The sequence below is a fragment of the Corylus avellana genome, chromosome 1 (assembly GCF_965113065.1).
Source record: "Corylus avellana chromosome 1, dhCorAvel1.hap1.2, whole genome shotgun sequence".
Taxonomy (NCBI): Eukaryota; Viridiplantae; Streptophyta; class Magnoliopsida; order Fagales; family Betulaceae; genus Corylus; species Corylus avellana.
Window position 1 is genome coordinate 9207207 of NC_142490.1, and position 27672 is coordinate 9234878.

The window sequence follows — 27672 nt, forward strand, 5'->3', positions numbered from 1 at the left end:
AAGAACTGTGCCTTCTTCTCCAGTCATCCTCAATCGTCCCTTCCAAGTTCTTCTGGTGTACAAAAGCTTGTTCCCCAACCGTTGGTGATGCATTCTTCTCGGTTGGTGTCATCTTCTTGGCTTGAGACGTGTTTCACCCGTGGGTCCGCTTTCGGATATTCCAGCAGTATTGTTATTGGAGGGGAAAGCTTTTTCTGGGGGCAAGGGTTTTGGGGCAGCAGACCCATTAGCTTTGAATGGTTTAGAGGCGAGTTCACCAGTCTTGTTGGCCTCTCTTTCGATTGGGTGTGACCTGCCCAGGTTGGAAGAGGATCTTTCCCTTTCTCCAGCAAGGCTGGCTTTTCTTTCTTTGGAGCCCAAATTGGTCGGTTTGGAGCTGGACCTATTCTTAGAGGTGGATCCTATCCCTCTATTATGCTGTCTAGCAACTTCTTCGAAGGCCAAATTGGGGTCGGCTAAGTGGGTCTTACAATTAGTGGAGCAATTAAATCTTTTTAAGGGGATTTTGTGCGATGTGTTTGAAGAAAAGCTATCGGCTTTATTTGCCGATATCATAGCTAGCATTGCCGACAAGGATGACGGCTGCAGATCTACTGTGGGTAAAAAAGGTATGAGAGAATTGAATAATTTGTTTTGTTCCATTAACTATGATGTCCATCGCCGGAGTGCTTCCCGCAAGAGGAATATAGGGAGGCCTCATAGAGATCATTTATGAAGCCTAAATTGATTTCATGGAACGTAAGAGGGATGAATGAGATCGAAAAAGAGGTCAAGGGTAAAGAATCTCCTTAGGCAATGGAAGGCATACATTTTTTGTTTGCAAGAAACCAAGTTGGAATCTATTTCTAGTAGCACGGTTAAAAGTTTATGGCCCTGCCTTCACGACGATTGGTTTTATGTTCCTTTTAGCGGGGTGTGAGGAGGTATCTTGTTGATGTGGGATAGGAGGGTTGTGGAGAAGATTGAAGGTTGTACGGGGGAGTTTGTGGCTGCCTGTTCTTTTAGAAACGTCGATGATGATTTTGTTTGGGCTTTCGCTGGGCTTTACAGCCCTAATCTCGATGTTGAAAGAAGATTCCTTTGGGAGGAGTTGGCTAGTCTTATTAGTTGGTGGAACTTGCCTTAGTGAATCGACGATGATTTCAATGTCATTTGTTTCCCTAATGAAAGATCTAGAAACGCTTGCTAAAGTCTTGCAATGTTAGAGCTCTAATTTTATCTCTAATTAGGGTCTCATGGACTTTCCCCTTGTAGGAGGGACATTTACTTAGTCTAAAAATGTTTCTTGGTGTAGGCTCGACCACTTCAATGTGTCTCCAGAATGGGAAGTCAAGCATCTCAATCTTCTTCAGAAGAGGCTTACTAGATCATATTCCGATCACTTCCCTATTTTGCTTGATTCCAGTTGTATTCAAGGGGAAAAAAGACCATTCAAATTCGAGAATATGTGGTTGAAGGATGATGGCTATTCTATCATTTTATAGGCCCCCATAGCTTCATTTTGGGAAAAAAATTGAAGGCCCTCAAGGTCGATATCAAAATATGGAACGAACCAGTCTTTTGCAATATGGAATCTCTTAACAAAGCAAGAGTTGCAGAGCTGAATGCTTTTGACAAATTGGAGGGAGTAAGAGATCTAGACACTGAAGAGAAGGCGAGGAAGAGCCGAGTTGTTAGTGAGCTAGAACTTTCCTTGTTGCAAGACGAAATCAGTTGGAGACAAAAGTCTAGAATCATTTGGCTTAAGGAGGGCGATAAATGCACTAAATTTCTTTCATCGGGTTGCTAACTCAAATTGGAGAACTAACTCCATTGAGTCCTTGTCAGCCAATGATTCTATTTCTTCTAACCAACCCATTATCAAGAATCATGTTGTCCAATACTATGAGTCTTTATTCTCAAAGAAATGCAATTAGAGACTGAGATTGGATAACCTTGCCTTCGATTCTTTGGATGTGGACGAAGCTTCTCTTCTTGGGCTCCCTTTTGGAGAAAGGGAGGTTTTCATGGTAAAAGGTATGCATAGAGATAAGGCCCCAGGCCCGGATAGGTTCTTTATGGCTTTCTTTCAAGACTATTGGGACATGCTTAAAGCAGACATTATGGGAGTCTTCTCTGACTTTCATGCTCGCGGTAAGTTTGAGAAAAGCCTTAATGCTACCTTTATAGCCCTTATTTTGAAGGAGCCTGGGGCTTCGGGTCTCACGAACTTTCCCCCTATTAGTCTTGTGAGTGGGGTTTATAAGATCATCGCTAAAGTACTTGCCAACATGATGAGAACTTTTATGGCGAAGATCATCTCCAAGCCTCAGAACGCCTTTGTTAAAGGTAGGTAAATCCCGAACTCGGTTCTTATTGCTAATGAATTTTTGGATGGCCATAACAAGTCCACCAATCCAGGAGTGCTTTGTAAGTTGGATATGGAGAAAGCCTATGACTACATCAAGTGGAAGTTTTTGCTTTATTTGCTAAAAAGATGTGGGTTCAGGGAGAAATGGTGCACTTGGATAGCACATTGTATCTCGTCGGTGTGCTTTTTCGTTTTGATTAACGGCTCTCCTTCCGGATTCTTTGGCTGCTCTCATGGGGTCAGATAAGGATATCTTCTGTCCTCCTTTTTGTTCGTCATTGTTATTGAGGCTTTTAGTAGAATGATTTTTGCTACCATTCATCACGGTTTGCTCTCAGGCTTCGCCGTGGGGACTAGACTATCCGAGACGATTAACATTTCTCACTTGCTTTTTGCAGATGATACTTTGATTTTTGCGGGGCTAATGTTGAACATATGTTCTCCCTAGATTTTCCATAAGAAATAAATGATAGGAACTTCGATTAGAATGATTTCTGCTACCATTCATCATGGTTCGTTCTCAGGCTTCGCCGTGGGACCTAGACTATCCGAGATGATTAGGTCTTGTTTGGGAAGCAAGATTTTTCAACTCAAACTCAAATTTTTTCTAAATTTATGTTTGGCAATTTTTTAAACTCAACCTAACTCAACTTAACTAAAAAATTTTCAACCCAATTAATAAAAATTATAAATAAAGATTGAAAAAATAAAAAAATAAAAAAATAAATTTAGAGTGGCCGGAACACCCCAAATGGTGGCTGGACCAACCCTAAGAATCTGAGGGTAACCGATCCACCCCTCAAGGGAGGATCGGCCTCCCTCGAAGACCGAAGCTAATGGGGGTAGCCGAGCCACCCCAACCCCGTCTAATTTGGGGGTGGTTAGTGGCTAGGGGTGGCCGAACCACCCTCATTAGCTTCGGGAGTGGTCAATCAACGCACTAGGGGTGGATCGACCATGCCCAAGTAACCATTGGGGTGTCTCAACCACCCTCAAGCAGTTTTTGGGGTGGCTCAAAATCGCTGTTGGGGGTGGCTCGACCACCCCCATTAGTTTCGGGGGTGGCCGATCCACCCCTTAGTGGCGACTCAGCCACCTTTAGGCACCTGGGGGTGCCTGATCCACCTCTTGGTGGTAGTCTGGCCACCCCTAGGGGTGGTTAAAAATTGGCCATAATTTTTTTTAAATATTTTAATAATTTTTTTAATTATATGTATTTTTATAATTTTTACTTAATTTTATCAATTACCATCCAAACATAATCTCAACTCTTTTTTCTCCTCAATATTCACACTAAAAAAAAACTCAAAAATGAATTGAGTTCAAAACATTTATCACTTTCCTTTTGCGGATGATACTTTGATTTTCTGTGGGGCGAATGTTGATCATATGTTCTCCCTAGGTTTTCCATACGAAAGAAACAATAGGAACTTCGATTATCTTGAGAGGAACTTGTAGGAGCTCAAGTCCTATTTTTTTTTTTTTCCCTCTTCACTTGGGTATCTGCTTATTTAGCTCCTTTAGTTATTGGCTTGTCAGATTTCCTTGATCTATTTTCTCTTTTGTCTTAAGTGTAATTTTGTATACTTCTTGTCTACTAGAGTTGAGCCCCACGTCACTTTTTGAAATATACAACATTACTTATCAAAAAAAAAAAAAAAAGAATTAGTTGATCCTTAAGATGCCAATAGCTATAGTATGGACTAGTAGCAATAGTGACGATGTGGGTTGTAGAAGTCGTGGATATCTTCTTTGGTGGAGCAAGTTTAGAGCCATCTACATATTCGTAGACATCAGCGCCCTTCGATTGAGGGACACCTTAGGTTTTCCAAAGGCAATAATTATCACGTTTGAGCTTGTGTTGAAAACAGTTTTGAAGGCTACGGAGGGTGAGTGTTGAATCAGATGAAACGGAAGTCATGTGAGAGACATGAGTCACAATAAGCTCTGATATCATATAATAGAATATAAGGTGATTGGAAATATTGTTTTGCCTTACTCAACTAAGTGATAGGTTGTGTCTCTTTATAGTAATCAATCTAAATAAAGTACACGTTTAGAAATATTGTTTATCTACGACTAAGTAGCCAAAGGAATAAAATTATGAACCATAGAGGACTAATTACAGATTTGTATTATGAACCATAGAGGACTAATTACAATTTGTATTATGAACCATAGAGGACTAATTACAGATTTGTGTGCAATTTGTATGAATTTCTTTTTATAATATACTTGAATAAAAAAATATTTTAAGACTTAGCAATATAAGGTGACCTTTAATCACTACGAAAAGGCAAACGAAAGTAAAGACAACTTTCAAGGTGGAAAACGTCCCATGGCCTGCTGATATAATGATGATGATGATGATGATGGTATATTTCCGTGATCAACAATAGGCGGACAAGCATCATAGAGACTATCATCCTTTTGCTCTTGCTTTGGCTTGAGCAACCGTAACTCATTTTCCTTCAGCCGCTGTCCTGAAAGGAAAGATTGAATAGCACTAGCAGGTTTTCCAATATTAAAATCAAAACCAACTAGAGGAAGATTCCCAGCTTGAGGAAGGTTCAATGGCAATGACATTGGGAAGTCTGGTACTAAAGAGGCATAAGATTGATGGTTTATATTACAGTTAGAATTCAGTCCAAGAGAGGCATAAGGCATGGCATTTTGCATGGGCGGAAACTTCATCTGGTAGATAGAAGCCCCAAATTTCATGTCATTACTGAAGTTTCCTAGGAAACTGGGTCTCAGATAGTCATTATTGAATTCAGATTTTCTATCAAAATGAGGTGCAAGCTCTTGAACTTGTGTTTCGGCCTTTGGAACGTTGGTGCTTCTGAGTATTGTATGGGCAGATTGAGCACTAGCAGCAGCAGGAGGTATATTGCCACTGCTCGAGTTTACTTGGCCGCTGTTTCTGGCTGCAGGCACTTCATGGTTGTGTTTTCCCTCATACGTTGTAAGAACACATTTAATATTGTGAGAGGCCCTTTCCACATGCTTCCGCACAGAACATCCAGCACTCGTGCATTTGTAGTAGCTCCTGTAGGAGAGACATAAGCTTAATACTCAAAACCAACTATCAAACAAGTAAAACATGGAATAAAAGTATGTAATTTGAGGATACACACCACACAACTCCCAAACACTCTGGTGAGGTATTTTATTTCAATGGGAGAACACACATATGGAGCATTTTTATATTTTGATACCTAGGGTTTGGATTTCCTTTGACAACTTTTTGCCCATATTTCCGCCAGCGGTAGCCATCATCAAGAATGTCCACTTCGCTCTCTATTTGGACAACAACTCTTGGTTCACGGAGAGTCCTGGATCCCATATTTGCTTCAATCAAGCAGCTCTCTTTCTTCCTGTAATGAAAAATAATGTGAACGAATGTTGTAGCTGTTGTGGCCTGCATAGAAGCCATTAAGCATAGAATAATACCTTCTTTTTGACTCAGACTCATCATCGGCATTGTCTCCAAGTGATATGCTTCCCTGTGTGGCCCTATCTTCGTCATCATCATCACTAGCAAGTGTAGATGAAAGCTCTGGAGTCTCTAATGATTCAAGTACACCCACAGATTTCCCTTGGGCAATTGATAATGGATCTGAAAGCTCCGATACGACAGATGCTGAGGATGTCCCTTCTACCCCATCAGACCTCCAGTTAGAACCAAGTTTCATATCCTTTGACCCTGATTGAATATTCCTCCAAACTGACCCACCTTCAGCTTTGACAAAGGATCCACTGACTTCATCCATCTCTGATATTTCCTCCATTGAAAATGAGGGCCCATGTGATGCTCGGCGGTTAGGCTGAGGTTTTGCATGATTATGAGTACCCTTATAGATGATTTCTGTTATTTGACCATCGTGGGATCGTTCCACTTTTTTCTTCACCTGACAATTTGCATGGGTACATTTATAGTAACTTCTAGGGTATTCACTTCCTTTTACCTGTTTCTGCCCATACTTTCTCCAATTGTATGATGCCCTTACCGTTCCTGTGGAAGGGTATGACCCTTTCAGGTCTCCTTCCAAAACATGATCTGTCCCGACATCCTCTCCATGAATAGGCCCTTTGGGAAGAGATTTTTGGTCGCTAGCTATATCAGAATGATGAATTTGCAAGTCAATGCAGCTGCCATTCATACCCATATTTTTTAACACTTTCACCTCAGCGGATAAATCCACAGCACAGTTCTCAGTGGTATCTGCTTTTGGGAGCTCTGTTGGGAATTCAAAATCCATTGGTGGTTGCACTGAGACAGGAGCTTGATAGTCAACATCAGCTCCCTGCACAACATTGAGATGGATAGAAACCTAATTAGTTCAAACATACAACATATAAAAGATCTCTATTGATATATCAATTAATTAGGAAACGTAATTGTACAGATGGACAATGTGTCAAGACAAGTGCCCTATTTAGTGTAAATGGTTTAGAATCAATCTGCTGGTCCAGGTCTGTATTTAAAAATCATCAAAAGTTGTTTCTGAGAGTAGAAATTACGGAATAGTGACCAATATATATAAACTACAAGAACAAGGATGGAAAAGAGAAATATGACATTATTAATCTGCTTATCCCATAATTCACAGGGGCAAAGAAGTGCACATATGTTTTTACATGTGCAAGTCTGTATGGAAGAACAATTAAAAGTTGTTTCCAAACGTAGAACTTGTGAAATATTGACCATAATATAAACAAACTAAAAGAAGGAGGATGGAAAAGAGAAGTATGACATTATTAATCAGCTTATCCCATAATTCAAAGGGGCAAAGAAGTGCATATGCTTTTACATGTTATCCATCAATAAGGAATTGGTTAACAACTTGGAAGAGAAGCTTCTTTAAATAATTGAGGAGTAATAAACTTAGGTTTTCCTTTTTCTATGACACTCCATCAATTCAAACTTCAATCGCAAATAAAATCCAGCTCCTCCACTGGACAGATGTCCTTACCCACAAAAGACATTCGTTTTCTTTCATTTAGCATGTCAACATGTGAAAAGGAGTCAGCATTAGTTTAATTTGCTCAATGCTTCAATCACTCTTGAAAAGCATCACACACTCAAACTCCAAGCTCTATCCCGCCCAACCCAGCTCCTCAAACAGCAGATACCCTCAACAACTTATGCAAGGATATTGCAGGTGAAAAGATGCTTGTAATGTTTTTATAAAAGTTTCTTTCCATTCAAAAACAAAACAAAATGAAAACAAAAACAATCATTCTCTACCCAAATCCAAACAACTTCTATGCTTCTTTCAAAGTCATACTCCTCGTTCAAATACTATATCAGTATGGCCTTTAAGCCAAAGATGCATATTGTCTCAGCTCAACCAGATGGTAAAAGTACATTATAAGTTTCTTGCTTCTTGTTGCCTTTACTTCTTTCCTTCAATCACTTGCAAAAGAACCATTGTAGCTCTAGAAACAAAGAGACATTCAACAAACACTTTTCTGGATTGCTCTTGTATATAATATAAAGCACGAGTTGACAACAGCTAAGCACCACCTATGTATACGTTCCCAAAGGCACCGTCTCTCGTCTCTTGAAATGACATAGTAAATAACAGTGGATCAAGGGAATGGAATCTAGACTATAGATTGCACAAGCTGAGAGCCAAGAAAGATTTAAAAATCAAGTATGCTTAACACAAGGTACTTGGAACCTCTCCAAGGCAGGGTCCTTCGGATCCACCCCTGCAAAGTAAATCTCAATACCGTGCACCACACCCTCGGAAGTTTTCTTACACAGAACTAGTTAAATCGCTGGCTTTTCACCGAGAATGTGGCCTCAAGAGATTATTTGCACCCATGAGGTGTTGAACCTTGAACCTTGAAGGGATGATACCTTAAGACTAAGGCCTTCACCACTTGCAAGAACATTTTCGAGTTCTTGGCTCTCATAATCCAAAAGCAGCTTCTCCATACAACTAAATAGATTGACGAAAATAATGATTTCTTGTTTTGTCTTTTTGGATTTATTAAGTAGCCTTAAATTCTCCTTCCTAGAGGGAAATAGAGAAAAAAGGACCATGTCTTGGGCTATATATAAGAAGCTACACGAAAAGAAAACTCACATTTTGAAGAAACCTTGAAATGAGGTTCAATTTTAATGTGAGGCATGCTTGGAATCCCAGACGCTATTCTACTTACCATTAAGTCTTTATGTTTCTTTGCATTCGCTAACAGCCAGTTTGATTTCAATATGAAATAATAGCAGTCTGGTATTTGAGATTCTGTTCATTTCAAGATTTCTATATATTGGTCGTAGTCATGACCAATGATCTATCTTAGGTCAAGTTGATGTTATTAGGTCCTTATGTGTTAGCTTAAAAGGTTTGAAACTTGACTAATTTGTATTTTGTAAATTAGGATTTCAAGTCCCAGAGGGATTACAGAAACTAGTGGTTTATGTACGTGGATCTAATGCTTTTAACTAAATAGTAACAAATTTTGAAAAACTTATTGCAACTAGACTCTTTTGAGGATTGTGTCGCACAACCCAAGTTAAGGTGGGATGCCAAAGAAACCCTAGGAATGATGCCTTGGGTTGGGAAAATCTAGCCAGGCCTGAAGACTTAACTCCGTCTTTCTTCTTCTCAATTTGCTGCAATTAATTTACCTTTTAAACAAAGAACTAGACCAGGTCATAAACGTAGCAATCCCAAAATCCCTAAACTAACTTGCAACCAGAAAGCACTGCAAATATGGTCTTACTTCCAGCAACTCAAAAACGATCACGATCTTTGTGTAGCCCAAACTAAACATTTTTTAAATAATAATAATAATAATCAATATATCATTGAAAGAGTATGGCGCCTCTAGGTACACATAAAGTATCCAAGAGAACCACCTAACTAGTAAGAGTTAAAAAAAAATTATGATAACTAAAAACCAAAGGATATACAAAAGGGTGTTGAAATAAAAAGACTTGATTTCCTCCAAAGATACAGGGCACATAGCCCAATCTGAACCATAGACTCTCTAATTCCCCTTTCCAATCCTTTGGAACATTAGACCAAATCTTTTCCCTAAACTTTTCCACCAATAAAACATAGATTTTGATCTTTTCACTGCATTCTAATATTTCTTTCTGTTGTTCTATGTCAGTTTGGCACCATCGATGAGATGTGTCTATCCTACAGGTCAAACTATTAAGGAATTGGTTCAATTATAAGTATGATTATGTTTAACAGCTGATAAAACCATGAAGAAGAGTTCCTTACCTAAATCACATCACTACTTCTGCAATGCCTTCTACCAAAAAGATATCAGGCATGTTTGGTTCCTGTTTTTTAAGGTAATTGGTTCCAAAGGTTCAAGCATCTCATGTAGAAATATTGATCATCGTCCCCTAGACTACACTACATATGCTGAATAATGGTGGAGGAAATTCTAACAAAAACCTTAACAGCTTGAACTCTATGGGAATTGAACAACGAATTTTTGGAAAGACTTATTATCAATTAGAGTTGCAAAACCTATGGCAAGTAATTGAAGATACATTCATGAAATTATCCATGATGTGCAATTTAAGGAGAATGGGAGCTACTTTAGTACACTGCCTATGAACTTAAATTGTCACACTTCACTCACTTTTTATGAATTCTTAGACTAGTAAATATTTGAAGAAGATACATTCATGAAATCATCCATGATGTGCAATTTAAGGGGAATGGGAGCTCCTTTACTACGCTGCCTATGTACTTAAATTGACACACTTTCCTCATTTTTTTATGAATTCTTACGAATAAATATTTACTAGCTAGCCAAAATACAATCATCCACTAGAATCGTAATTCCAAAGTTTCCCCACCATAAGTCTATCATCCCATAACTAAAACTCCTCCTTTCTCCACTTTGCGTCTAAATCCACCTCATAATGGGCATTTTTTGTACAGGTTATTCCACTCTAGTCACCAATGATTATTAAAAACGAGACTCATCAATGAGGAATAGTAGAAGTAGAAGATAAAGTTGATAACCTCCACTTGATGTAGGATGACCCTAGACTTTGATGCAATGGCCTCTATGATTCTCACAAAGATACTTGCAATATAAGGAGGAAGAGAGGGAGAAGAAAGAGGAATGATCCCAAAGTGGAGAGCGCCATATTGGTAATCCTTTAGTGATTCACACAAATAGTAAGATATGGGGTAGCTCTAGGCTAGTAAACCGAAGACGAAATATAAATTTGTCATTGTACAGGAAGTAGACAAAGTTGCAACTGTAATAACTATACCTCCTACCTACAATAGAAGCTCTACTGATAAATAAAAAAAATTCAAGGAAAAGTAATCAGTACTTTTACATTTCAAACTTTAAAAAATAAAAAGTAAATAAACAAACAGAACTCTTAATGAGTATTAAGGGTAAATGGTATTGTGGGAAAGTAAAGAAAATTAATGCCCTGACTTTGGGACAATTCTTATTTTGGTCCCTTAAATTTAAAAGAAGTTTATGATTTGGTCCCTAACATTTAAAAAGTCGCAATCAAGTTCCTGAATTATTTAAATTGTCATAATTAAGTCATATCGGAAACACCAATACATGAAGTGTCACTTAAAAATAGACAATTTACCTTATCTATAAAGCTAGAAAAGCCTGACAGAGAGCTAGGACCCTCATAAGACATGAATTTGAAGGAGCCAACGTCGCTGCCCCTATCCCCATCTTCAGCAGTCAATGAACTCAGCATCACACTTTCATGGTTGAGAGGGGACAGCGGAAAAGTTCCAGTGGTTGGTGACGGCAGTGCCTAGAAGAATATATCATTCAAGAGCCATAAATCAAAATTAAATGGGTTGATATAAAAATGCAAGCAACAAATTGATATCAACAAGAAACCAAATTTACAAGAAAAAATTTAAATTAGGAGTGGGGAACAAAAAAAAAAAACTTATCTATAGTTGTAAATTGTAATTATAAACATGCAGATTATTCATTTGCATTCTGCTTAGGGATATTTGCTTTCATCATTTTATTCATCCCTCATGCCTACTCTATTACCACTCAAAACTTTATGTATGCAATCAAAAAATTTGGTCTTTTATTTTGAGAAGAGTAACCTCATGAAAGCAACTGATAAAATGTTGACCGACTTTTAGAGACTAGAAAACACCTAACAAAATGTTTATTATTATTATGAATAATAATAATAATATTAGTGAAAGAAAGGACAAAGACAAGTGAGCTGAATACCCTAAAGGCTAAAGACTACTACATTGCTGGAAAGGTCAATGTTCACAACCAACCAAGTGTATTACAACAATCTGGACAAGCAACATGAAACATAATCTGTAAAAGTACTTGCAAGATTGATGATCCACACCATGGAAAGGTAAACTGGTTCACGGAAAGTGAAACCAAGGGAAGAGTTCAATAATTCACTCTTACATTGAACCTCTGAGTTTCAGTTTACGAAAGACTGCATAAAAAAACATTTAAGGAAACAAGCAACATCTGCAGAACTCTAAAAATAATCTCTCTCTCTCTCCCCCCTCTCCTTTTAAGTGCCAAGTAATAGAGTCAAATAAAAAATAAAAAACAAAACAAATTTGTGCAATCAAGAGAGGCTTTTTTGGATAATATAGTTCAATCTCCCCCTGAATTTTATCAAAAATACACACAGCTCCCTCCAATTTCAAGAATTAATCAGACCTCCTCATGTTTTCAATTTGGCATACACTTAAATCTAGTTCGAACTAATTGCCAAAACAATTAATGGCACTGCTAAAATAATATCAAATGCATAAAATAACCCTAGTTTTACCATTATAAAATTTCCCTAAACTGTTTCTCTGCTCCAAAGCTCTCAAACCCATATCTTTTACCGCTCACTTGCATGCTATCTTTCATTTTTTTCCCCTCAAAACTAAGCATAAGCCTAATTTTTTGTTAACAAAACTCAGGGTCCGATGCGTTCATTTACATTTTCTATGGACAGAATCCTCTCTCACATATACTTAGGTGTAACTTTGAAAATACGAGAGAGATGCATGGATTTTCATCTAAATCAAATGTAGGTGGGCCATTTTACCATTCCTTTTTTTTTTTTTTTTTCCCGCCAAACCGGTTAACTGATTTAATGGTTGATTAACCTTTCTATAATGCAATACCAAAAAGATGAATATACACAAATGAAAGAAAAGCAATTTGTAAGAAAAGAAAGGGTAAATTTAAAAAAGATTGAGACACAAATGATTTCTATAAAAACACTTAAAAGAAAAAATCACAATCAAACAACAAAAACAAACACGAATCAACACATGCATACGTACAGAGACATAAATATGCACATACACATATACATACACATACAATAAAAAAGATTAAGTAAAAAAAAAAAAAAAAAAACCTTCAAAACTACCATAGATAAATAAATAAGAAAGAAATGAAACCTGGGTGTCTGGGAGCATGATGGGGGAGTCAAGCAAGGTGGCGGGGCTAATCCCGGGAGGAATGGTGAGCCTCGGGGAGCGAGCCCGAGCCGCCGGCGAAGCCAAGGGGCTTGTCGTCCGAAACAACGCTGATTTAATACTCAGCGCATTGAAGCCGCTAGTGGCCGCCCTCCTCTCTGCAATGCTCTTGCTGGGCTCCAAAGAGGAAGAAGATGATGAACTCGAAGACGGAGCCAAGGCCTTGCGGTCCTCTTTCTCCATAGCGGAGCCTGAGCGAAGCTAGGACTACAGGAGTTTCATGGGTGTAGTTTCGGATTGGGGAATGAAATAGTGAGTCTGAATGAATGAGTGAGTGAGTGAGAATTTGGAAGGGCATTTGGAGTGGTTCTAAGGGAAAGACACAGGGTGTTTATAGGTGCGTCCGGTGTGGTTCCAAGGGTGCAAGTGTCTGGGCTGTGAGAAAAACAATTAATAATATTTTGAGGATCTCATGAAATACTTCCTTAAATTTCTAGAATCTGTTGAAGTTTAAAGTACACGCCCAAGTATTTAGCACCGCACAGTCCGTACTACGATGACATCCTCAGTGTACGGATTCACGGGACCCACATGAACCATGATGATGTTTTGTTTTGTTTTTTTTTTTTTTCAGAAAAATGATAAAAGACATAACTTTAGTTAAACCTTTTTCTTATATTTTTTTTTATTTTTTATTTTTTAAAAAAAAATTCTGAAGTAATAACATATGGTCATTTTTTTAGTTGGTATTTTTTTAAAAAAAAAAATTGTATTTTTTTCTCCAGAAAAATGTTAAAAAATTATCATTGTTCTAAATAAAAAGACCATTTAAAAAAATAAATAAATAACAAATAAAAAAGGACCACATAAAATGTTAGAAAAATTAGGCCAAAGTTATATCTCTAAGTTCTGTGAGTGACTCACTATCATTCCTTGTTTTTTCTATCCATACACTTCATTTTCAATTTCTATAAATTATTTTTTTAAAAAAAAAAAATTCCCAGCTTTTCTTTCTTTCAAATTTTAAGGGGTTCCAAAAGGGTTTTTTTTTTTTTTTTGGGTAAAATGTTTTGCAATATTTGATTGTTCTATTAAATTGCATCACTCTTATATATATATATATATATATATATATATATATATAGTTAAACTCATCTTTAGTATTTTATTTGTAAGTATTGATTGTTACTATCACATCATTAAGTTGTATAATAATCTACTAAATAATATTATTATCTTGCAGAATGTTTGATATGTTTATTATTTTGAAAACCATTTTCTTATCTCATTAGGTAATTTTAATGTTAAGATAATATATATATTTAATAAGTTTTGATCTTTTGGTATGAATATTTTGTCTATTTTTGTAAGGGATGAAGAAACCCAAACTAAAGAAATTTAAGAACCAAATAATTATGAATATAGAATCATTTGCATAATATTAATATTCTTTATTTTCATTCTAATACATCACGACTATTGAAGAGAATATGTGGAATTGTACGTGTCCGAGGAACTGCACGTAAACTCGAAGATTTTATCTTTTTCTTTATTTATTATTTTTCAGTTTAGCGTGGGATTTGCTTTGTTCATGGCTACCCGCAAAGTCTGACACAGAGGTTAGATTTGTATCCAAGCTATTTGGGGCGACAGTGGCACGTGGGAAGCTCTCTCCGATATAAATGGCATGGAATGGATCCTCTCTAATCTAAAAGGGACCTGATAATATCCAGTTCATGGTTAAGATTTCTGATAAGAAATCTTAGAGCCACAAATAAAACATCTGTCCCGCTAACAAAAAATAATAATAAAATATTATTTAATGTTAAAAAAATTAATAATAATAAATTAATTTAAAAAAAAAAAAAAATGTGGTTGGCCACCCCATCTTAGCCATAGGGGGTGGTTGGACTAGGGCTGTCAAAACGGGTCTATAGGTCGACCCGTGGCAACCCACAACCCGTTTAAGGTGCATCCAAACACAACTCGTTTAGTTAACGTGTTGACCCCACCAGACACGACACGACAATTTTCACGAGTCACCCGACACGACCCATGAAACCCGTTTAAAATAACGGGTCGGGTTGGGTTGACACGACCCGTTTGATCCATTTAACTTAAAAAGTAATCTTTTTTTTTTTGTTTTAAATGAAATAATAATAGTTTTAGCAATTATCTCTTGAAATTAAACTCCTACATATTATCACCAGATCAGTTAATAGTTAATAGACTTAATTATCTAATCAAATAACAAAAAAATAAAAACTAAAAAAACTACATCATCATTACAATTTACAAATTTACAATACAAATTGGGTTCCCATTTTGCCCAATTTACAAATTAAACTACATCATTTGTATATGTACAAGAAAGTTCATCAAAATGGATCCAAACTTCTGAGGTCTTCACGCTTCTTCTAGACCTTTTTTTTCGTCATCGGATTTGTATGAATAGAAAGATCTTCTATTGTATTTATTTCAACTACATCGTCATCAAATACAACTGAATCTTCATTAATCACCTACACACATAATCGTTAGTAAGTTAGTTACAAATAAGTTCAAGACTTCAAGTAAAAATCAGATTAGATACTTACTGTCTCTCACATGTAATCATACTTACTGTCTCTCACATTTGGTTTCTACCCAAAAGAACAAAAAAAAAAATGTTACAGTTTTAGGAGTTGTTGTGAAAGTCCTAAATGTCTCTCCCTTGTTTGTAGGAAAATGGCTCTCCTTGGGTTTTTCTCTCTTCTTTCTTTATAAGGTTCTCATTTCTCAATGAAACACATATAATGCAAGAAAATAGAAAACAACCCAAGATTTGTGTGGTCCAAATCATATTTCACTTAGGCCACCATGCATAAAAGTTTTCACTAAATGAAGTCTGCATTATTTAGTTTGCTCAACATTTTTTCCAAAGAATAATTATATTAAATTACTAACCCAAACATTTTTCTACAAGTAAAATGATTTTATTACGAAAAAGGAAGAAACTCATATACACAGGGAGTATATTGAAGCTACTCCTAAAAATTACAATCTGAAATTCAGAAGATTAAAAAATTCAAAAGACATGGAATGGAATTATTAACCCAAACATGAAACCATAAAATGCAACAAATTGTCAACATCTTCATAGTTGATAAATATTGGAAAGAACTTGAAGGACAAAACCTAAATGCACATAGGATAAATGTAAAAGGTGCATTTAGGTTTATGTTGCCACGTGTCAACATCTGATTGATCTACGTGTCAATCTTAACGGTCAACTAACGGATGGACTAAATTGGTCTTTATCAAAACCCCAGGGGGGTCCTGTGATAAAAGTGAAACCTCAGGGGAGAAAAAATAAAGTTGCTAAACCCTAGGGGGGTTTGAGGTATTTAACCCTAAAAAAAAATGGGTTTGGCGGGTCACCCGCGTGACATGACCCATTAAGAGCAACATAAACAAGCCGTAAACGGGTTGACCCGTTTATGACCTAAACCCGTTTAAGGTAAACCCAAACCCGCTAATTTCGTGCCGTATTCATGTCGGGTTGTATCAAAATTGCCAGCCCTAGGCTGGACCACCCTATTTTAGCTGGGGGTAGCTTGAGAGCCACCCCTAATGGCCGGCCAGGTGGGGGTGGCCGGACTACCCTCAAGGGCCATGGGATGGCTTCGGCCACACCTTATTTTTTTTATTAATTAATTTTTTTTGTTAATCTAAAATAATATTTTATTATTATTTTTTGTTAGTGGGATAGGTATCCCATTTGTGGCTCTAGCCATGGACTCGATATTCTCCAATCTATCTGACCTACAATTAATATTTTTGCGCAACTAATAATTAAAACCACTTGCGGTTAAAATGGCATATGGAAGCCCTATCCACCCCGAAACAAGTGACATGTGACTAAGCTTTTACCCACCTGCCATATATTAATTATAGGGTTGTCAAAAAAAAACCGGGTACCAACCGGTAACCGGAAAACCGGTAAGCTGGTACCCGGTTCTGGTTTTGGTTTTTTGCACTTGGGTATATATATAAAATAATATTTTGTTATTTTAATTTTTAATTTTTTTAGGGCATTTTTAAACATTGAATTTTTATGGCATTTGCAAACATTGGATTTTAAGGGCATATTTAAACAATGAATTTTTAGTACATTTTTAAACATTGGATTTTTATTTTTTTATGCCCAAAAAGCCAAAAACAATGATTTTTTTAGGATTCTTTAGGTGTTTTTTTTTTTCTTTTGTTTTTTGAACAATCACAACAAAGCCCAACTTATTGGGACAAAAATGCTAATTGTGGTTTTTTTTTATTATTATTTAAATGGGCAAAAAACTGTTAAATTAAGCACACAAATTAGACCCAATACCTCAAATAAGCTCAAAAATTAGGCCCAATACCTAAAATAAGCCTAAAATGATTTTTTTTTTAAAAAAAAAAAAAAAAAAAACCAGTTACCCGATCTGGATAAGGTACCAACCGGAATCGGCTAGTTGTTGTATAACCGGATAACCGAATACCCAGTTCCAATTTCAATTTTCCAAAATTAAAAAACTGGGTACACCGGTTCCGGTTCCGGTTCCCGATTTTGGCCAATAACCGGGAACTGGGACCGGATTGACACCCCTAATTAATTATGAGAAATGCTATATTTATTTTATTTTCTTTACAAAAGTTGATTATTAAATGATGTGTCACGACTCCATGAGATCTATTATTTTGAAAATTTGTCATCATCGCATGGGATATTGATAACATCTTATTTGGAAGCCAACTTTTAGAAATAAAAAAAAAAAAAAAAAAATGGTAAGTGTAGCATTTTTTATTAATTATTAGTACACCAAGAACTGCTTACCGAAAATCCAATGTCTGGGAGCTTTAATTTGTTCGGATTCCTTTTGGTTGGATCTTAATTGATTTAATGATGCTGAGAATTTGAATAAGATTGCTTCTTGTTAAAGTTTAAGAACATTTTAATGTTAAGTATCATGCTTTTATTTTATTTTTTATTTGTTGATGTGAATTTTAAAATCATTATTAGATTTGAGATGAATTATTATACTCATTTAATGTAGATTAATTTTGGTGTCTTATAAATTAAAGTTTTATTAACATTTTTATAATAAACTAATGTTTCTCCTCTAACATATTGGTATTTATTCTTTTTCTTTTTTGACATGTCTAGTTGTCCACAATAAGGAAGAGGGAGGGAGGATTTGAACTAATGACCTCTACTTCATGAGGCGTGTGAACTACCCATTGGGGACTATTGATATTTATTCTCACATATAAGGAAAAGATTTAAGCTTTTAACCTTCCATGTATATGGAATTTATGGGGATTAGGGGTTCCTTATTCTACCGATTGTTAAAGGAAAAAAATATATATTAAAAAAAATTAAAAACATAAACAAAATTGAGATTTGATTGAGTTTAATTCCCATTTTTATGAAAAAAAAAATAAAATTATCAAATCCGTTGAACTGGCGATGCTGCTTTTGCAAAATAAAAAGAAAAAGTCGCTGAGAACAAATGGTCCTAGGGGACTAGGGGTGCCTTTAATGCTCTCTTCCTCCTTGTAATACCCTGAATAATTAATATTTTTTTTTTTTTTTTTTTTTGTTGACATTTCTACACAATAGAAAAATGAGAAATGATTCAAACTAGTGATTACTGCTTCATTAGGCGTGATCCACAGTTGATTGGGCTGCCCCTTGAGGACAATAATTAATAACTTTGTAAAGAATAAAATTCGATAATTATCTTACACCTATTACTTTTATAAATCAAAAAGTATCTTTCCTTCCAAAGTTCAATATTTCATGCATAAAAAGTATATATATATATATTATTAATTAGAAACTTGCAGTACCCGAAAGTTCGAAGTTTCCTTTGAACGATATTGTTCGTATGCATAAAATTTGAAGATAAGAAGGGATTTTTTTTCTTGGCTTTTTATGCATGAAATTCCTCTATGAATAGGCTTAGGATAAATCCTAAATCTCCCCATTCATTTCCAGCCCATCTTAGACCTAGAGAGAGAAGAAGAGAGGTTTTTTTTTTTTTAAAAAAAAAAAAAAAAAAAAAAAAAAAAAGAGAAAAGAGGGTTACTCTTGAGTTTTGGAGGTTGATCTCTCTAAAACTTTGACTTCTGCTCAAAGGTAATTTCGCCTTGATTCCTTGTTTTTCATATGCACTTTTAATGCTTAGATCAACAAGATTATTAATTGCTTAATAAAACTTATGGTGTTAAGAATAATCCCAAATTTATGGAAGATATGAAGATCTTCCATCATAAAGATTGCATTAAAGGTTAATTGTTGAGAATAATCCGAGACTTATGGAAGATATCGTAATGGAAGGAGTTCTTTCATTATAAAGATTGCATTAAAGGCTTTAATCACGCGCGGATCACTCCCCCCTCATCAAATCCCAGATTTTTTGCTAAGATACCATATTCAGGATTCAGCTCAACAATGAAGCCTATAAATAGGCCATTATCTCAGGTATAAAGACGGACTCAATTATGGTATATTAGGCAGACTTTTCTAAATGATCTAATTTAGACATAGAAGTGGAACCCGCGGGCACCCCACCAGCGAGTTCTTCTCATTGGCAATTGTAGTGACTCAAATAATTAACTAAGCTTAGGTTGCTTAGTTAGAGAGTTAATTTAGGTTTTGGGTCACTAAGGATCACTAGATGGGCATTTTGAGAATTTGGACTTTAGGACTGGACGTACGCCAGGGTTGGCGGACTTACACTCCTGTTTTTAGTAGAGGATGTACGCATGGGGACCACCATACGTACGTTGTCAATAGTATGCCGTACTCTATCAATAATACAAGGACGTACGATAGGGGACCATCGGACGTACGCTACTTTTTGGAAAAGCTTTGGTTAATACCTGGACGTACGCTACAGCCTTTGGACCGATGTGTAAATAGTGGCGAACGTACACCCTAATCGTACCGGACGTCCGCTACTTTTCAGAAGAGTTGGTAAGCGTCTCCAGCTTTTCTCCTCTATAAATACTAACTCTACCCTTGCCCTTTTCTCGTTCAAATTCGCCCCTAGGCTCCCAAAAACCCTTTTGTGAATGTGTTCTTGTGAGATTGTGTGTTTTGTGGAGAAGGATATGTGTTTTCTTGAAGGTTGCTTCTAGAAGATTTGGAGGACCTGAACTTGTGGAAGGAATACTCGGAGGATTTAATCGACTCAAGTGAGTTTTAACTGACATAATACTCACTATTATTTTTCCATGACTGCAAGTCTATTTTATGTACCAAAACATGCATATTTGCAACTCTTACGATTTATACTTGTTGCACATGAATTCTAGCATTTTTTAGAAAAACATTGTACTGAATATGTTAACAAAGTGAGACTTGTAAAAAGCATGCATGTAAAATACAGACAAGATAAGTTGTATCGTATGATATGGTACACTGGTACGTGCGGTATAATGGCCATGGGCTTACTATACATGTTAACTTTATGGTCAAATGTGTATATCGTTATGTGGGCTTTGAATCCAATGGTTTTGTGACCAGGTGCAGCCATTCTCGAATGGTTGGTCATTACAAAACGGACATCATTAGTGGTGTGGGCCACCCGATGTCGGACTCAGTCGTGCCACTAATGCGATGTACGATAGTGTACAATGACTGGAGCACCGGCATTGTATTACAGGTCCCTCAGGACAGCGTTAACTCTGCTGAGAGGGGGTAATATCTCAGGTAGACCATATTGTTGAACTATGACTGTTACTTTATATCATATGCATATATCATATATCTATATCACACTTATGATAAATTGTTATGATGAAACTGTTGCATACTTTACAAAAACTAGAGTTCATTACAAAACTGGCATGGACATTATATGCGTTAACATTCACTAAGTCTTTAGACTTACCCCTATATTTTATGTTTTCCCCCTTCCATTACGAACACTTGCGCGGTTTATCTAGCTTAAAGGAAGATGCCTTCGGAGCAGACGTGGGTCATTGCGCAGGACCTGATTGGAGTAATTTTTTAAGACTTGGATCCAGTTTGGTTACACTCTATGTAGACTGATGGAGAAACTGCCTGAGCTGATATGATTGAGATTGTTATTTTATTAGCTTTGCTTAAACTTAGGATTTGATATGTTGATATTTTGTTAAGACAATTAAATTATGGGTTGTAACATTATTTGATGGTGGTCTAATGACCGGTGCATTGATGGTTATTTTTATGTTATGAGGTATTTTGTTTACTCTAGTGTAGAGAATGTGTGGTTGTGTATATAATACTCTTTATTCATATAGTTTAGAAAGTTTTCCGTTGAGGTCTCTCATTTATGAGATGTTGAAATCCCTAAGTCTTGTCCTGTGAGGGAAAGGATTGGGAGACGAACCGTGGGATCAATTACTAGTTGATTGACTTGTCCATCGGGGTCGTTACAGTTATTGTTTTGCAGGAATTAAAGGAGTGCCAAGACCAACGTGAAGATTGAAGATCAAAGGCATTGCGAAGAACGCGCAAATCTCACCAATCGAAGACGGTTAGACCAAAAAATGTCCTACCATATGGTTTCCTTTAAAAGGAATTCTTGATTTAAAGAGTTTTTGAATAAAAACATGGATATTTAGAAAATACTATACAAGATGGTAGTAACCTCTTTACCAAATACATATCTAAACTATTTTAAATAATGCTTTAACAAATGTGTTAGCTTTGAAATAAAAATGATTAAAGTCATCACCTTTATGTATTTTGGGAAACACATGTTAGAATCAACCCATGTGACCTGTGAAGTATTTGGTATAAAGTTGGATTAATACATGAATATAGGTAGTTAGGTTAAATTGGTAGTTTTTGCTAGAGGACGAACAATTGACCCAAATAGACAAATGTTTACTAGTTGGTGAACGAATGTTCGAATATCGATGAATAAACTTTTGTTGCTGCCATAATAGGTTTATATGATTTATAATGAAAGATTAGGGTTTTTATTGTATGATTAGGATTTTATGTGTATGGATTAGGACTTTAGCGTACTTGTGTCTAACATTAGAATGGGATTGCATTGACTTGAAGTTAAGATGTTCGAGACGGTGGATGAACGATTGAGGTACGTAACTGATAATAAAGTTGTTTATATTTAACATGCGATATGTCAGCGGACTAAGCATGTTTTATTCTATGTTATGACATGGTTTTTAGGTACATACAATATTATAGTCATATGCTTACTATTCTCGCTTTTTGGTTGCAAAATTAGTGATTAAGTTTTTACATTCAAGATTTTCTAACATCCTCTTTCAACTGATAATATGACTAATCAATTTAATCTCTCTTGTGACAATATTGTTGATCTTAGGTAGGATTTTATCAATTTTAATTTTAAAAAACTTCTTTTTGCAGAAGCAACTGCAACATCTATTGTCAATAAAATTCTATAAGCGATACATGCATTTAGAAAAGAATCAAGTATTTTTATATAAAGGAAAAATGTAAATTCAATCATTGTGGTTTACCTAATTTGCAATTAACTCCTTGTGGTATCAAAATGAACCCAAAAGTCCCCGAAGTATGCTAAAAAAATAATTTAGTTCCTACAGTCAAATTTCGTTTACTGACTTAATAGATTCTAATAGCATAAAACATTAGAGCCAATATAATTATGATACTTGTTCTATTTAAGCCAATGTCATACTAAGGGAATTTGTTAAATTAGTGGACGAAATTTGATTGTAGAGACTAAATTATATTTTTGGCATACCTCAGGGACCTTTAACTCTTTAAGTTCATTTTGATACCATAGGGAGTTAATTGTAAATCAAGTAAACCACAATGACTAATTTTGCATTTTTCTCTTTATATAATTCAATATGTCAATTGGAACATTTTATTCTATTTGTAAAATTTATTTTAAAACTTTTAATTCTGAAAATAAATTTAAACGATCAATGTCATAATAGATATCATGTTTTAGGAAACCTTCTAGATTAAGACATTTGTTTTGCAAAGTATCATCGTCTAGTGATTTTAATTTCTTAAAATTAAATAAAAAACCAAAAATGTTTTCGTTGTTCTTAATAATATTTTCAAAAATCAAATAAAAAAATAATAATGAAAGCAATTGATTGAGTTTTTAGTAACTAACTTTTTTTTTTTTTATATATATATATATATATAATTTTTTATCGCTGATCAACTATAGAAGGATTTTAATAACTTAAAGACTGAGTAGCTGACAAATAGCGAAATTATGGAGAAGAGAAGAATTCAAATTTGAATAAATCTTGAAAAGGGATACAGAGAGAAAAATAGAAACTTATTAATAGAAGAGTTTGTAATTGAATAAAATATTTTAAAAACTTTCCATCTTCTAGCATTTATTTATTTGTTTTTTTCATTTGATTTTAAGATTAAATATTTGATTATGATATGATTCCCTTATTTAATGTTGGATCTTGCTTCTATGTGGTAGTAAAAACTACCGCATAGACGCGGTTGTCCCAAACCGCACCGTTTTGAGTTTAGTAAAAGTAGGTTTCTTTGTTAAAAGTAGGTTTTTTTCCTTCGTTTTCCGCTATAGTATACTTTGGTAGATTATGTTGGTGTAGTGAATTCAGCAAATTGCCTAGTGACCGACCCGATGGATCACTGACCGACACATGTAGCCTTGTAGGTGTCAATGCAGCAGTTTGGTTGAAGATTTTAAGGAAAAATTCAATTGCCCACACTAAATTACCAAGTATTTTTTAATGCCCCTTTTAAACCTTTAAATTCGTGATGCAAGTATGGTTTCTATTATTGTTCTTCTTCTTCTTCTTCTTCTTTTTTATTTTTTATTTTTTAATTTTTTAATTATTTATTTTTTTAAAAGAGAAATTCATTCCGATTTCATTCATGAATAATCAATAGCATAAAATCTCTTACAATCACAGAGCATAAAATTCTGAAATTCATTGCCAAAGTTAAAGGATTACACGTCATGGAGATAAAAAACATACAAATCTTATATTGAAATCGTATGACGTCTACATCCGCTAACCCATGCCCAATTTTCAGTTTATAAAATAGATTTGCCTGGTACAAACTCAATTCGGGACATAGGTAATCATTCTCCAGGCATAAGCAAAAGCTCCATGCTAAAACTAGTCTTTTTTGACCGAAAAAGATAGAAAATTATTCACGTCCTAAGCCTAAACGCCTGGACAACAAAACAAGTAAGAAAATACAAGGAAAAAAATAAAACAACAAAAAAACCACAACACAACAGCAAACATCGGAGTAAAGAGCGGAGGAGGCTGCTGGCAGCACAAAAAAAGGGCGATGGAGAAATGCAGTGGAGAGAGATGGCAAAACGAAGTTACGATGGCTGCTGTATTATGGGACACCAAGAAAAAAAAAAAAAAAAAAAAAAAAAAAAAAAAGCTATATACAAAAACGAAACAAATGAAAAAAACTGCACAATATTTGTTTCAATCATTCTCCTAATAGAATGGTGAGGATAGTTTCTTAAAAAAAAAAAAAAAAAAAAAGAATAGTGAGGATAGATAACTAAAATAGAGATATTTTGGAAGAATTGGTAGTTAAAAACAAAAAACAAAAAAGCAAAAAAGTGAAGAGTACAAGAAAATCAAATTTACCGAGTCAAATGAATGCTTCCATGTTTACCTTTCTTGTGTTTAGGGCAGGTTTTGGCTTCCCATTTCCCCTTAACGCGGGCCTCGCGATGGCAGGCGCTGGAGGAAGAAACCTAAGAGAAGACGCTCTTCTCTTGGGTCTTTCTTCTTCTTCTTTTTTCCTCTTTCCAGAATTTGTATTGAACGCAGGTGCCGCATAGACTACTATTACCAGAACTGTACATGCCAATTTGTGTAAAGGTACCACACGGGAGAGGATTTTTGTTTTTGTTCTTCTTTCTTTCTGAAAGAAGTTAGGGCATTCTTTTTCATGCAGAAGTTATCTGCTTTGAGTCCTCTGCACCACCACTCGCGTTGCCTTCTCTACCACGCAGAAGCACAAACGGAGTTCCTTCTCCGGTCAGTCGAGCCAGATACATGCATCTCATCGATCAAGCAATGCAGGACCCTCCAATCTTTGAAATCTGTCCACGCCTCAATGCTCAGATCACATCTTCACCTAAACCTCTTCTTCTCCACCAACCTCGTTGCTCAATACGCCTCTTTGGGCGCCATGTCTTATGCCTATTCCCTCTTCTCTACCTCCCAATCATCAGACGTCTTCCTCTGGAATGTAATGATCCGAGGCTTCGTCGACAATGGCCTATATCGACGTTCCATGCTTCTATACAGAAAAATGCGAGGGCTGGGCATTCAACCTGACAATTTTACATTCCCTTTTGTTCTCAAGGCATGTGGATTTCTTAGGAATCATGAAGTCGGAGTTATAGTTCATGGTAATCTGATAGAACTTGGGTATGAATCAGATATCGTTGTTGGTAATTCACTCATTGCCATGTATGGTAAGTGTGAGCGTCTTGATATTTCTCGGCTAGTGTTTGATAAAATGCCTGAGAGAAATATTGTCTCTTGGAGTTCGATGATTGGTGTATGTGCACAGAATGCGCATTACGAGGAAGGACTGTCATTGTTCACACGGATGTTGGAAGAGGGAATCAGACCAAACAGGATTGTTATCTTAAATGTGATGGCATGTGTATTCAGAGAAAACCAGGCTGATGATGTTTGTAGAGTTGTTATAGATTGCGGATTTGATTTGGATCAGTCAGTCCAAAGTGCAGCAATGGGGATGTATGCACGATGTGGGAAAATCGACATTGCTCGAAGATTCTTTGATGGAATCCTTGAGAAGGATCTGGTGTCTTGGGCATCCATGATTGAAGCATACACGCAAGCTGATTTGCCTCTCACAGCCTTAGAACTCTTTAAACAGATGTTATCACAAAGAATTGTTCTTGATTCTGTCACCCTTTTGAGTGTAATTCGTGCTTGTTCAAATTTAGCGTCTTTCCAGCAAGCACGTTTCATTCACGGGTTTCTTATTCGGAGCTTTTTCAAAACCCAAATAGCACTTGAAACTGCTCTAATCGACCTCTATGTGAAATGTGGAAGTTTGGTATATGCTAGAAACATTTTTGATAGGATGCAGGAAAGAAATATAATCTCGTGGAGCACCTTAATTTCAGGATATGGAATACATGGCCATGGCAAAGAAGCCCTCTATTTATTTGATCAGATGAAGGCCATAATAAAGCCAGACCATATCGCATTTTTAGCAGTGCTGTCCGCCTGCAGTCATGGTGGGTTGATTGTGGAAGGATGGGAGTGCTTCAATTCCATGAGTAGAGATTTTAAGGTTACACCACGACCTGAGCATTATGCATGCATGGTTGACCTCTTGGGTCGAGCTGGGCGGCTAAGTGAAGCCCTTGACTTTATTGAGAGAATGCCTGCAAGGCCAGATGCTGGTGTCTGGGGAGCACTTCTTGGAGCATGTAGAATACATTTAAATGTAGAACTAGCTGAGGTTGCTGCAAAATCTTTATTTGAGTTAGATGCAGAGAACCCTGGACGGTACGTTCTCTTGTCCAATATTTACGCATCCTCTGGCAAAAGAAACAAAGCCCATAGGATTAGAGATCTGATGAAACGAAGAGGGGTGAGGAAAATTGCAGGCCACACAATTATAGAGATTAAGAACAAGGTCTATACATTTGTGGCTGGGGATCAGTCACACCCACAAACTAATTTGATCTATTCAGAGTTGGAGAATGTGATAAATAGGATTCGACAAGAAGGGTACACCCCTGATCTGAACTTTGTATTGCATGATGTGGAGGAAGAGACGAAGGAGAAGATGTTATATTTGCATAGTGAGAAGCTGGCAATTGTGTTTGGGCTATTGAATACAGGACCGGATAGTGTCATTAGAATTAGGAAGAATCTTAGAGTTTGTGGGGACTGTCATACGGCTACCAAGTTTATCTCTAAGGTTACAGGGAGGGAAATCATAGTGAGAGATGCTCACAGATTCCACCATTTTAATGAAGGTACATGCTCTTGTGGGGATTATTGGTGATTATTATTATGGTCTGATTTCTAGTGTTGTAAATGGGTTTTTCCTGTAGTGAAGAAGAGAATGCTGTTGACTAAGATTAGGTGGGGATTCGAACAAGCATGACCAATAAATATGTCAGGTAGTCTGGTGAAACCTCTCATGCCTCCTAGGATGCTGGCTGGTCAGGGTTCTCCTTGTTAAAGATGCGATGAGATACATTCAACATGACCAACTTATTAAGAGATTTTTGTCTGTGGCTAACTGGAAGAAATCTGTTACATGTATTTACATCAAAAGTTACAAAATATTGAATAGTTAGGATCCAAAAACTTTTATATCCTCCTCACATGCCATCTTAGGGAGACAATACCTTCTTTTGAGAACTTATGCGAGATTGATGAAGCTGAGTCAAAGAGTGTTGAGTTTTCTGCTGTATATGTTCAACTTGGTTCAGTTAGTCTGTAAATTTACGGGAATCATGCATCTTTACCTGAAATTCATGAAGATTTTCATGGTCATATTGAATGATACCCTTGAGAATTGACCCACCGCAACTAACTTTCTGACTTCCAAAGGTTAAGGTTGATCTTCAACATTTTATCTGCTAGACGTGTGAGGGTTATATGTATTTTGCGTAAGGATGCTAACAGGTGCGATCATACCAACACTAATGCACCGGATCCCATCAAAACTCCGCATTTAAGCGTGCTTGGGCGAGAGTAATACTAGAATGGGTGACCTCTTGGGAAGTCCTCGTGTTGCACCCCTCATTTCGCTTTTTGCTTTTTGGTCCGCACGACTTGGGTCACCTAGCCTAGCCAAGGCTGGGTGAGCACATTTCC

At 36.2% G+C, this 27672-nt stretch overlaps 2 protein-coding genes and 1 pseudogene across 2 annotated transcripts; 2 read left to right on the top strand and 1 right to left on the bottom strand.

Annotated features, from left to right (window-relative positions):
* Positions 1–4669: 4669 nt before the first annotated feature.
* On the bottom strand, positions 4670–13032 carry LOC132169035 (WRKY transcription factor SUSIBA2-like). The gene is made up of 5 exons (XM_088518610.1): positions 12772–13032; positions 10946–11129; positions 5804–6653; positions 5569–5727; positions 4670–5399 (listed from the first exon to the last, which is right to left on the bottom strand). Exons 1-5 carry the CDS (start codon positions 13030–13032, stop codon positions 4670–4672), a joined length of 2184 nt encoding a protein of 727 aa, XP_088374736.1.
* An 11601-nt stretch (positions 13033–24633) lies between these two features.
* Positions 24634–27082, top strand: LOC132172143 (pentatricopeptide repeat-containing protein At1g11290, chloroplastic-like). The gene is made up of 2 exons (XM_088512284.1): positions 24634–24672; positions 24749–27082. Exons 1-2 carry the CDS (start codon positions 24655–24657, stop codon positions 26849–26851), a joined length of 2121 nt encoding a protein of 706 aa, XP_088368410.1. The 5' UTR covers positions 24634–24654; the 3' UTR covers positions 26852–27082.
* Positions 27083–27478: 396 nt separating this feature from the next.
* Positions 27479–27597, top strand: LOC132173211 (5S ribosomal RNA; annotated as a pseudogene).
* Positions 27598–27672: the final 75 nt, after the last annotated feature.

What these genes read in the sequence shown, in the direction of transcription:
- LOC132169035 (XM_088518610.1), bottom strand. Translation starts at nt 13,032, where the DNA reads ATGGAGAAAGAGGACCGCAAGGCCTTGGCTCCGTCTTCGAGTTCATCA. An exon ending in CTTTATAGATAAGGTAAATT is followed by an intron (nt 6,654 to 10,945) that starts GTCTATTTTTAA and finishes TTGTGCAGGGAG; the next exon opens with CTGATGTTGACTATCAAGCT. An exon ending in GAGTCTGAGTCAAAAAGAAG is followed by an intron (nt 5,728 to 5,803) that starts GTATTATTCTAT and finishes TTTTCATTACAG; the next exon opens with GAAGAAAGAGAGCTGCTTGA.